The sequence below is a fragment of the Perca flavescens genome, chromosome 23, assembly GCF_004354835.1.
Source record: "Perca flavescens isolate YP-PL-M2 chromosome 23, PFLA_1.0, whole genome shotgun sequence".
NCBI classification, from domain to species: domain Eukaryota; kingdom Metazoa; phylum Chordata; class Actinopteri; order Perciformes; family Percidae; genus Perca; species Perca flavescens.
This window is the reverse complement of record NC_041353.1, coordinates 4638282-4650494: the sequence shown is the minus strand read 5'-3', so window position 1 is coordinate 4650494 and position 12213 is coordinate 4638282. Positions and strand designations below refer to the sequence as shown.

At 41.8% G+C, this 12213-nt stretch overlaps 1 protein-coding gene across 4 annotated transcripts in view; it reads left to right on the top strand.

Moving 5' to 3' along the window:
* Positions 1–12213, top strand: part of LOC114550090 (thyrotropin-releasing hormone-degrading ectoenzyme) — a 229183-nt gene that overhangs the window by 27108 nt on the left and 189862 nt on the right. For all 4 annotated transcript variants that reach the window (XM_028570598.1, XM_028570597.1, XM_028570595.1 and 1 more), the window contains one exon: positions 8190–8466. In XM_028570598.1, the coding sequence (XP_028426399.1) occupies positions 8190–8466 (277 nt within the window). The remainder of the gene's footprint in view (positions 1–8189; positions 8467–12213) is intronic.

Genomic DNA, 12213 nt, shown 5'->3' with positions numbered 1-12213 from the left:
ACGGGAGAGATGCCAGGGCTTGTCTGGAGGTAACCTTTTTATTTAAAGTTTTAATTTCCCGCTGTCTATCCTGTCCAGTGGTCCTTTTAACCGACTTAATTTCTGGTACTCTTTTAAACAGTTTTACTTAACCGAACATGTTTTTTTTTTTTTTGTTTACGTTTTAACACAAAAACCTAACCCCAACCATTGCTTAATCCTAGTGCATTCCAGGCAGCGCTGCCTGGAAGATGACGCTGAGGGCATAAAACACCAAACACCTGCCTGGTGGCAGTATCAAGGTATTCAAGCCAAAAGGGCCAAGTGAAGTCCAGCAACAACTAGTTTTAAAGCCAAAGTTGATTTTGAAGTCACCAGATTTGTTGATCAAATCATGGACTGCAACTATTATTTCATCACGATTTCTCCGCAGATTATTTTCTAGATTCATTTTTAGCTGCATTTAACATCAGAAAAAAATATGGATGGAAAACTACGTCTTGGGGGGCTGAATTATACAGCGACACAACAACCAGCGCAGGTGGCACCCGGCCAGTTAGGTACTGTCCTGACTTAGAATCGGTGTGGTATTGTGTTGCCCCGCTCAGAGTGCACGGTGCTCAGCTGGGGGGTCATTCAAATGAAGCAGCACAAAGAGTTGTTGGTGTCTCGGTGGGAAATGGTTCCTAGACCTTGCGCTGTTTCTCCTGCAACGTCACTGCCAGTCTGATGGTTTTATCAACAAATGCAAAATACATACTGTGCAAATGTGGAGCAGTGACTGAATAATACTTTACATCAGTGCATCACGGCCTCCTTTCCAACTTTCTTTTTTAGCAAAAGTGCTTTTTGCGTTTTGTTCTTGAAATGCATCCTGATGAAAACGGAGTCACATGTTATATGACGTGGCCATGCATGACGTGAGATACAGATTTGAGATTGACGTGATCGTATAAACGGCTTCAACATTTTGTTGTCCTGTGTCACTGATTGGCTCAGCTGCTTGCGCCCAATGAGACCAGCGATGTGACTGGCTGAGACTATATTAATGTCAGGAGGAGTAAATGAATCCTTAGTATTAATCTCCACACCCTCTGATCTAAACTCAACTTCAGCCGTTGACTGCAAACATGAACCAAAAATGCAGGTGGAGAGGTATTATGCAATAGACCTTTTTAACGGCAGACATGTTGGCATGTCATAGTAGGAAAAGCACAGGTGTATTCAAACTCATTAATGATGGCTGCATTCCACTTAGGAGAGGCCCTGGTATTGTGCATGCTGACTCTCTGAAATATCTTACTGGGACACTTGATGGAACTGAGCCATCGTTAAGGTTATCAATTTCAGCTGTGCTTTTCCTACTATGACAAGTCAACATGTCTGCTGTGAACACTGTCCATTGGGCATTGTGCAGTACAGAAGCTGACTACAGCATGAGGTAACGGGAAATGTGCAATAATTATCAAAATTAAGTGCAATACGATGTGTGGTGGGTTCTCTTCTGTTCTTCTGTGATTGTGAGTAAGGGGGGGTGGGGGGGCGCTTGTGTGAGGTTTATTAGATGTCCATTGAAGCATTGGATGAGATAATGTATGATTATGTTTCTATGTAGGTTAACTGTATGTTTATTGTGTGTTTATGCGCGATGTGTCGCCATTTCGTTTCTCTCGAACGCCCGAGATGAATTTCTCCTGTAGGAGACGATAAAGGCATATCTTATCTTTATCTGGTCTGATCTTATCTTACATTAAAATCGGACTCCTTGTTTCAGTGTTGATAAAAAAAAGTTCCAGCTGCGAGCTTTAGAACAGACTTCTGACAGAAACCTAAAACACCCCCCCCCCTCCAGATCCTGTGAGGAACCTTTTCATTAGACAGAGGCTGTGTTTTTTTTTTTTTTTAAACGAGGCAAGGAATTTACAGTTAACGAGGACTAGTAAGGCCGCTAACGAGGAAGAGTCAGATGAGGAACAAAGTCGTCGAAGTGTTAACGAGAGAGACGGGATGGTTGATGAAGAGTCTACATTTCAACATGCTCATTTTCAGGTACATTCTTGTAATTTGGGTTTCTGCTTGAACATGTTTACATGCTTTAAAGTAAAAAAAACAACACATTATTTTCCTCATTCTGTCTGTCTGAATAACCTGATAGTCTGAAACGCTCTGTTTTTAGCTCCGGTCTCTTGAAGCTGATAGTTCACTCCTCTTCATCACCAGCTCACTCTCTTGACTCTCTCGCGCTGATAGATTCATCCAGTGTTGAGATGAGATGTTTCAGATCAATACTGCGCTCACCCACTTAGTGTGTGTCAGAGGGTAACCTATATAACGTGGCCGTCAATTGAAGCGACTTAATAAATGTGTTTGTTCTCAGGCACACAGATGAGGAGCAGAAAGTGCTGTGTAGCAGAGGGCTTCACACCTGTGACCATCTTACCTGAGCCTGAAATTAGCAATGACGGCAGTGTCCGCCCATTTCAGTCCAGAGGGAAATATCTCACCAACTATTGGATGGATTGCCATTCAAATCACTATACATAAAGGATGAATCCTTATGGCCCTTGATGTCCCCCTGACATTTCATCTAATATCACCGACGGATCAATACTCACGCTGGAAACTTCTCTCAGGTGTATGATGGAATACCGCTAAAACTTTAAGATTATTCTCATTGTCTATTCCTCCACGGTTAATCTCGATCGATAAGTTGTTTGGTTTATAAAATAGTGAAAAATGTTCCGTGTTTTTCAAAGCCCAATAGTTAAAGATATTGAGTTTATTGTCACATTATAGTGACGAAACTAGAACATATTCACTTTTAAGAAGCTGGAATCAGAATTGTTACTTTTTTTTGTCATAAATTACTCAAACCAATTAATCGATTATCAAAATAGTTGGCACTTCAGTTTAATATTTGACAACTAACCGATTAATCAATTAATCTTTACAGCTCTACTTAGAACCAAACTTAAGGTTAAGATAATTGCTATCCTGACATTTTAATTGGCTGCTTGGGAAAAACAATCAGCTTCTTAAACCAGACTTAAGAGTCTGCAGGCTTAAAGGATGTGTGGATTTTTTTTTCTTGTGTGTAATGCATGCCTCATGGGGCTGCTTGCATGAGCAACAACTCTTTGGGAACAACCACTGGCGATTTTAGACCCTTTTTAAGATCAAGATTACTTATTATTGTAAGCAAAACTAAAATTGCTGAATGTTAGAACATTGTGTCAAACTGGTCGTAATTACTGTGACTTATAAAGTGCCTGGTTTAGTTCCACCATAGTGTTAATAGTGTCAAGCTGTTTTCATTGGTCAGCTGTGGGTCACGGCCCACCGAGAGGAACAGAAAGCAAAGTAACAACCTCCTTATTTCCTCCTTCCTTCTTTTCTCTCCCCCCCCCCCCCCCCAATCTCCTACATCCTTACTTTCTTCTCCGTCGCTCCATCAATAAACAAGAAGAATTGAAATCTGATCTAACCCCCCCTCCTCCCTTCCCCTCCATTAGTCACATATATTATATATTTTACACCAAACATGATGAATCAGCCTCTTCACTGGCTTCCTGTGTAAAACTATAGCCACACACACACACACACACACACACACACACACACCCACCCCATTCTTCAATGTGAACATGGGGATTTGCAATTTGAGATGTTGCTTGAAGAGGTCGGTGTGGTGTGTGTGTGTGTGTGAGATATAGAACTGTAACACACAGACAATGACTTGTGTGTGTTGCTCTTCTGTGATAATGACAAACTTTACAGCAGGAAATTATGTAATCTCTTTTTTTTCCTCTTCTTGGTATTCGGGAGACGTGTGTGTGTGTGTGTGTGTGTGTGTGTTTTCTGTGTCGAGGTTGTCCGGGGAAACGCTGTCAGCTTGGTTGTCAATCAGGACTACTGTGACAACAAGCGTTACCTTGGCAGCGACGACGGTTGGCAACCTGCAGGATGTCAAGTCGTATGCGTGTGTGTCTGTGTGTTAATTTTTTTTTTTTTTTTTTGTGTGTGTTACAGACTCATCCTCTCGTCTAATAGATTCTCTCTTTATCTCGGCCCTCTCAGGCTTTCTCCATTATTCTCTCTCTCTTTCTGTCTGCCTTGCTCGCCCTCTGTTTATTATTCGGTTTCTCCCTCCCCCCCCTCCTCTCTCCCCTCCATCATCATCTCTGTACACCTCGTTTCAATTTCTTTCTTCTTCTCACTGCCTCGGTTGTCCACCTCTTCCACTTTCTATTCAATTCCTCCTACCTCCATTCCTCCTCTTCCTCCTTTTTTACAGGTCCACATTTTCCTCCTTTTTCTACCTCCCCCCATCTTCCTCCTCTTAATCTTTCCTTGATGTTCTCGTCTCTTTATCCTCTCAATCATCTTGTCGGTCTTTCTCTCTCCTCCCAATGCTTCCCTGCCTCCTACCCTTTTTCTTCCTCCTTTTTGCCTTCCTCTTTTCCTCACATATCGTCTCTGCTTTCATCTGCTTCTACTTCTCCCCCTCTTCCTCCTCTAAAGTCCTTCCTTTATGTTCTCCTCTTTCTCTCCTCTTCTCATTTCCATATTTCTTCATCTCACCATCTCTACTGTCAACATCTTTCTCTTTCTAGTACTCTTCTAACTCCTCCTCATACCTAGGGTTGGGTATTGTTAACTGAAAAGTGACATCAAAGATGTAATAGCTTTCCAGTGATCACGTTCAGTGAATGGTTAATATGCTTTTAGTCCGTTTTGGTGAGCCCAGAGGGAGAATATGCCATTTTAAAAGTAGCCTACATTTACGGTAGCTACGGTGGACTACAGAGAGAGGGTGATATTTTTACGTCCGTTTCGGAGCGACGGAGGGGAAAATATTTCAGTCGACTCATTAAGTGGAACCAAAATGAAGAACCAAAATTTGCGTTCTAATCCGGTCTGATTCCTATAGTGGAACCGGGTTTCGGTACCCAACCCTACTCCTATCCCTTCACTCCCTTTCCCCTCTTCCTCTTGTCCTCTTTTTCATATTTTTTCTCTTACACTTCTTCAACTTTCTCTCCTCTTCTTTTTGTCCCTTTTCTTCGCCTCTTATTTTGTTCTCCTTCCTTTACTCTTCCTCCTTCTCTTCCCGCTCTTTATTCTTTATTATCCTCTCTCCACACCTCCTTTCAGTTTCCCTTTTCTTCTTATTTCTTCTTCATGTACACTATCTCTCGTCCACCTCTTCCTTCTCTTTTTTTATTCCCCTCTCCCCCTTCAACTCTCTCCTCCTCCTCTCTCATCTCCTCTTGTTCTTCTCTTCTTCAACTTCCTCTTTCTTTTCATCATCCTCTTCCACATCTTCCTCCCATTTCTCTTTCTCCCTCATCAGCTCTTCTCTGCCTCTATTCTTCCTCTTTATCTTCCTCCCCCAGTATACCTCCTCTGTTTTGAATTAGTGCTTTCTTTGTGGTGCCTTCTGATATTTTTCTCCTCCTCCTTTCTGCTCCCATCCTTCTTTTCCTTCACTTTTATTGCCTCTCTTTATTTGCCTCTTCCTCTTTCCTCCTCGTTGCCACCTCTCTCTCTCTCGGTCTTTCATCTTCCACCCTTTCCCTTCCTCTTCTCTTCCAATCCCCACCTGTACTTTCTCCCATCCTCTCCACCTCCGCCTCCCACTCTTATTCCTTTCATCTCTTCCTCCATAAACACCCGGAGAAAAATGCACAAGAAAGAAAAAGAAAGTTTTCAGAGGGATTATTTCCTGGAGTTTTAATTTCATCCTGTTTCTGTCAAGTAGCTGACAGACGCACGTAACAAAGCTCCGATATGAAAACATTCAACTCGGCTTAAAGAAATCGGGAGGAAACAGAAAACGTCCTCGTGTTTATTTTGGATTATCTCTTTCTGTCGACGCTCCTTTATTCCGCACTGAACGAGAAAACCTGAAGACGTCAAAATGTCTTCCCGTAAAAAGTTCTGCTTGCAGACAGCCGACTTCAGAGGATTATCCTCATCCTTCAACCCTCTGAACTCTGATTCCACCTCAAATGTCTCCTTTGATAGCTTTGAAATGTTGAAGGACTAAAACAAAACCCAGCTTCATACGACGGCATCACATATTCTCTATGGATTTATTCCAGAAGAGTTCGACGTGTCGGAGCTTTGACCCGGAGCCAGAGAGCATTTAAAGCCAAACATGAGAATATGATGAATTGAATTAGTGGTCACTTTATAGGCCATTTTAATGCTACAGCAATTCTGCCTCACTAGACATTTCATTTAAAGCCATCATTTGGATTCAAGGCCAAATGTGGAGCAAAGTGTTGTTCGTCAATATAATGAGATCTGATCTGTCGGTCAGTGGAGTCAGGCTGGACTCTGTAAGGAGAGAGTTCAGATGGTTTGAAGTGTGGTTGTATGAGCTACTTCACCACAGTCGGTGTGTTAGCGACAGTAGATGGAGGTCGGTACGCCCCCAGTTTGGAGTAGCTGTAGCGCTAAGCAATGTCCGGCTGTGGACGGGGGGGCAGCAGCTAAACGCACCTAAAAACATCTATATCAGTTTAAGTGTGAGCTCTGTTTAGAATATTTTAACTACATTCCCTTGCTGTCAGACAGCCCTTTACGGCGGGGAACTGAAGCAGTTTTCTCTGCTCTCGTCAAAGCCACCAGACTCCTTGACAAAAACATTCACTTTAACCTCGCAGAGCAAGGGAGTTGCTGCTCTACCGCTGTCTCCGCTGAGAGGGTTTGTGGCAAGAGAAAGGAAGCGAATTAGACTGAAAGTAAAGCGGACCTGGCCCAAAGTTAGTTTCTTGGAACCAAATGGACCCAGGGGGACCTGGTTTAAAGTGAAACTATAACTTTTAAAAGAGAGTAACCGTATCTTCCTGTAACAAATGAAAAGTGAATTCATAGGCAATCAAATTGAAACTTGAAACGGTTTTATAATCAACATTACTGAGTCCGCACTGTGCGTTTCTATTTTTTTAGTCACGCCAAAGACATGATGATGCACAGTTAAGTTTTTCTGGCTGACTCTCTGTGCCACTTTTCATCATTTACATCCTGTAGTTGCCTCTTGAGATGATCAATACCACTCATGTCTGTACTAAGTATGAAGCTACAGCCAGCAGCCGGCTCATTTAGCTTAGCATGAAGACTAATCAGGGACAAACAGCTATCCTGACTCTGCCCAAAGGTAACAAAATCCACCTACCAACATCTCTAAAGCTGTTTGTCATTCATTTAATCTCCACACACAAGTGGTAGGGGGGGTATGTGCCAAACTAACATTAAGTTTTTCTCTGAGGTTTTGTAACATCAGATGTGATTTATGATCAACACATGAACCTGACCTCCAGTCAAATCAAGATCTAGTAAATGTCCGACCAGGGCTGAAAGTGGCCCATTTCTGGGTCATTTTATGGGCAGTTGGGAGTTTGTTTGCCGTATATAAGAGTGAAGGACTCGGATAGATGGTGTTTGCAATGCTGACATCATTCCCTGAACCATTCGCTCTCACATCATTTACATGCACATAATATTCCGGTTTTATCCCTTATTCCGAAAAAGACGATATTCTAACTAAGCTGTTTATAGGCCAATGAAACTGAATATTCAACTAATATTCACATTCACATGTAGCCGTGCAAAATACGAGTTTACCAGCGATGGTGGACTTGTTGGACCGTGTGAACACAGCGTCCCTCTTTCATTCCTTCACCCAGCTTCTTGAAGAGGTCGGCGTAACGTAAACTTTAGATCGGGCCCAAAAAATCAAGCCCGACCCTACCCGAACCTGTGCACGTTGTGTCCGATCCCGGCCCGACACATTAACTGTAATTATGAGCCCGATTTAAACCCGACGATTTTAATACGTGGGCCATTATGACTGACGTTCTCAACTACAATTCGGAGTTGTTTGAACTACAGAAATCTATTTAGAATTGGAGTGGATTGCAAATGGATCCGAATGAAGAAACGTTAAAAAAAAAAAAAAAAAACCTAGACCCTGATCATATTTATTTGTACTGTAATTTTTTTTTAGATTGTTTTTTATTTTATTTTTTTTATTTGTGCTGTAATTAGGGAGTCATTGGAAAAGAGAGCTTGTTCTAAATGGCCCTCTCTGAATATATATAAAGGTTATAATGTAATAATAATAATTTGAAGCCCCTCTGAAAGTTCATTCATCTTTTTTTATTTAACAATAACTCCGCTCCCTTTCTTTTGTCCCCTCCCAGTTACCTGGCTGTGACCCAGTTCAGTCCCATCCACGCCCGGAAGGCCTTCCCCTGCTTCGACGAGCCCATCTACAAGGCCACGTTCTCCCTCACCCTGCGCCACGACCCGCAGTACACCTCGCTCTCCAACATGCCCGTGGAGAGCAGCTCGCTTTCGGACGAGGACGGATGGGTGACCAACCGCTTCGCCCGCACGCCGCGCATGTCCACGTACTACCTGGCCTGGGCCGTCTGCAACTTCACCTACAGAGAGACGCAGACCGACAGCGGCGTGACGGTCAGTCTCAACATACACAAAACCAAATAACACCAGTGCTGCTGTGGTTCCTTTTTAAAGCAGCTTTAGTTTGTTCAGGAAGGAATGATCGTAAGTCATAATCGTAACGCAACTCGCACTAGGGCTGGGCGATATGGAGAAACTTAAATATCACGATATTTTTGACCAAACACCTCGATATCGATACCGCAACAATGTTGTAGTGTTGACTATTGGTGCTTTCACAAAATATTTACACAATGAGATTATTGATAATCATCAGTAATATGGATATAATGACTAAGTGGGTAAAGGCAAATAATAGAACAGTTACAACAGTCTGGTAAGGTCAGAAAATGACATCACTCTACTGTAATGCTGCCTTTAAAACCAGGAAAAGACAACACTTATGCCATATTACGATATTCAAAATCTAAGACGATATCTAGTCTCATATCACGATATCGATATAATATTGATATATTTCCCAGCTCTAACTCACACGTGCAGAATAATTCAGAACCGATGATTGGACAAGAGTAAAACCAGGAGAGGAAAGAAAGAAGGAAATATAACCAACATATCTGACAATGTAGTGGCAGCTTGTTATAAACCTTCCTCGCCACTTCTTGCAGGTTGTAAAGGGTTCTGACTCATGTACGCCACCATGTCCAACTTCAACGGGCATGGCTGTCCAATAATGACGAGGCTCCTAGAGAGTCAAACACGGTTAATTCCAATTTGCGGTCTGAAAAACTGTTGCTCCATCCTGCTCCGTTGAAGCTTAATGTAACTTGTAGTAACTCCACTTAAAGAAACCAACCCAAAATTTGTCCAAAAGCAGCACCGACTACGGGAGCGCGAGTCTTAACAGGGCAAAACTCACATCAAAGCACATTCAACAACATGACCAATAACCTGCATTTAAATGTATATTAAATATTTCAATTTCATAACCATTTACTTTTGCAAAACTGTATACAATACTTAAAAATAAAAAAATTGATATAAGATCAAACTCATGGTGATAATAACAAAACTCAGCAAGTAAAAATCATTACAAAGGTATTTTCTAACTCTAGTCTCTCGTAATTCTAACTTAATTTTCTGCTCGTCTTCTGATTTAAAAAAAAAAATCCCGCTTTTATTTTGTTTTCAAAAGACTTACTCTGTGTTCTGCTCTCTCTCGCACTCGCTCGCTCTCTCTCTCCCTCCCTCCCTCCATCTCCCTCCTTCTGGGACTCCTGTTTGTCTCGACGCTGAGAGAGAGATAAAGAAAAAGCTCTGTGGATAGAACAGGAAATACAGAAGCTCATTATCTCGACATGAGAACACATTTAATGCCCTGACCCCCTCTAAGCTGTGTTTCATGTCATTAAATCCTTAACTCCGGGGTTAAAACACTAAATATCTTCATTATGAAGTTGCGAGAGCTTGATATCTAAGAGTATCAAGAAGAGAGACGGTGGTACCAGGGAGTTAACCTAGCCCGTGGAAACGATTTCTATAGTTGAGGAAATACTTTGGGACAATAGTAGACCCTGTCCTTCCCCAAAAAACGCTCCCAGACGTCGTTTTGTACAATTAGCAATTACTGCCTTCCATTTCTAGTGGCGTCACCCTCTAGTGAGTCAAACAAACGCAGGACTTTCACCCGGAAGAGTGGGGTTTGAGTCAACGGACAGTTTTTAACAACGTACGAATGTCAAGTTCAGAGTCGCATGCATAACTTTCAGGAAGTAAGGTAACTTCTGATTATAACCAAGGAGGGGTAAACAAGCATCCAGAAAGCGTACCTCCTATGTGGAGATTCTGAGGCTAACAAGCCATCACCTCCCGTTAGCATTCCATTGACTTCCATTCATTTTGGCGTCACTTTGACTGCGAATAACTTCACATCTGAAGCGTTTAAAGACTCTATTTGTCCATTGTTTATTTCTAAAGAAACACGACAATGTGTAAAAGGCTCCATTACCTTGCATCTCACGTTATGGCCCCGTAGCAGATGTTTTTGTAAAAATAGGCTAACGAGTGTGTCAAAGCCACGTGACTTTCTGTCGCCCAGTAGAGAAATTACCGTATAGTCAGGAGAAGCTTGCAGGCAATCGGGGGAACATGGAGGCATCATACAGTCAAGGGAGAAGCCCATAGAGAGTCCATGAAAGCATCTCAACAAAATATTTCAGCAACGTTTTGCTCCTGCTCCTACGCTCATGGACAGCTCCAACTCACGCTGTCTGTCTCTGCAAGATTGGGAATGATTGAGATTTCTCTTGGCACAGCTACCAGAAGACTTCCAACTTTCAGACAGGTTCTCATGTCACATCGGAAAAGTGCTTCTAATCGACTTCACTGGTCTCCGTCAAAGTTTATGGCGTCGCTGTGTCCATTTCTTTTACTGTCTATGATTATAACCCAAACCATGATTCTTTCTAAACTAAGAAGTCTTGGTGCCTAAAGCTAACCAAACTGAGAAATGAGGTTGTCCTTCCGCCACCACTATGGGCGTTAATTTATGAAACGCTCCTGTGGGTCTTATAAAAGGGTAGGGCTCAAACAACTCATATCGCCATATGGTTTGGAGTACTTGTTGGTATAGTAACATTATCCAATGAAGTACAGATCCAGCCTTAGACAGCATGTGTTAATGTTAAGGTGTGTGTGTGTGTGTGTGTGTGTGTGTGTGTGTGTGTGTGTGTGTGTGTGTGTGTGTGTGTGTGTGTGTGTGTGTGTGTGTGTGGTTAGCCTAGGTGAAACCTAATCTTGATTCACTAAATATTTTCTCTGTTGATTTTTAGTAGCGGTGGCATAGCCAGGAATTCATTTTACACTATAAAATCATCAGCGGTTTCAAGTTGCCAGTCCTTAAAAACCAAAATGATTAGCATTCAAAGTACACATTGAATCTGTGTGCCAACCGAGTCCGGAGTTAGCCTTCGGTAATGTGAATGTCCTAATGCAAAGTGCAACACAGAAAGTTCAGATTGATGGTATTCACATGGGACTAGTATTACCAGGTGACCTCATGTGATTTAAAAATGACCCCCACACATCTGTGTTTGTTGATGAGCAAAATCTTTATTTACACAAATTTATTGACCTTACCCGCTAGACATCATGTCAAGACTAATAAACTTTAATTTATAATTGCCAACGCAGCCAATACGACCCCGAATCATCCAGATGCCGACCTCCACAATCGCTACAAATTACTAGAGGTCCCCAGGTAATACTAGTCCCGTGCGAAGAGGGCTTAGTCCTATCTGGGAGATAATCATGCTCTAATTATGGGAAATACAGTCAATAGAACATTTTGATTCAGTGGGTTACACTGTGGACCCTGCTTTGTTTTAGCCTAGATTTGCACCTTTTTCTTCTGGTTTCAAAGCAGGCGTTGTGTATTTAGCTAAGTTTGACAGGTATTAGTTGTCATGTTGATAAAATGACACATTCAAGTTTTTATCACATGAAAACAATGCTTTATATTTCCAGAAACTATCTTAATTAAGTGATTATATAATCAGGACAAATGGCTCGAAATACTATAAATGAATTCTCCTTCTCTAGATAATGAATGACTCAAAATCTCTAACAGTTTTAATGCCTGCAAATGATATAACAAAGTCAGATAGCAGCTTTTGTTGTCTCAGAATAATACAGTAATTAAGATGCAAACTCGAGATAACAGTGCGGTATCTTGATTCGAGATAATTAACTTGCTTCTGTACAGAGGTCGACGTGGTTTCATTACTTCCTTTTCTGCCAGCT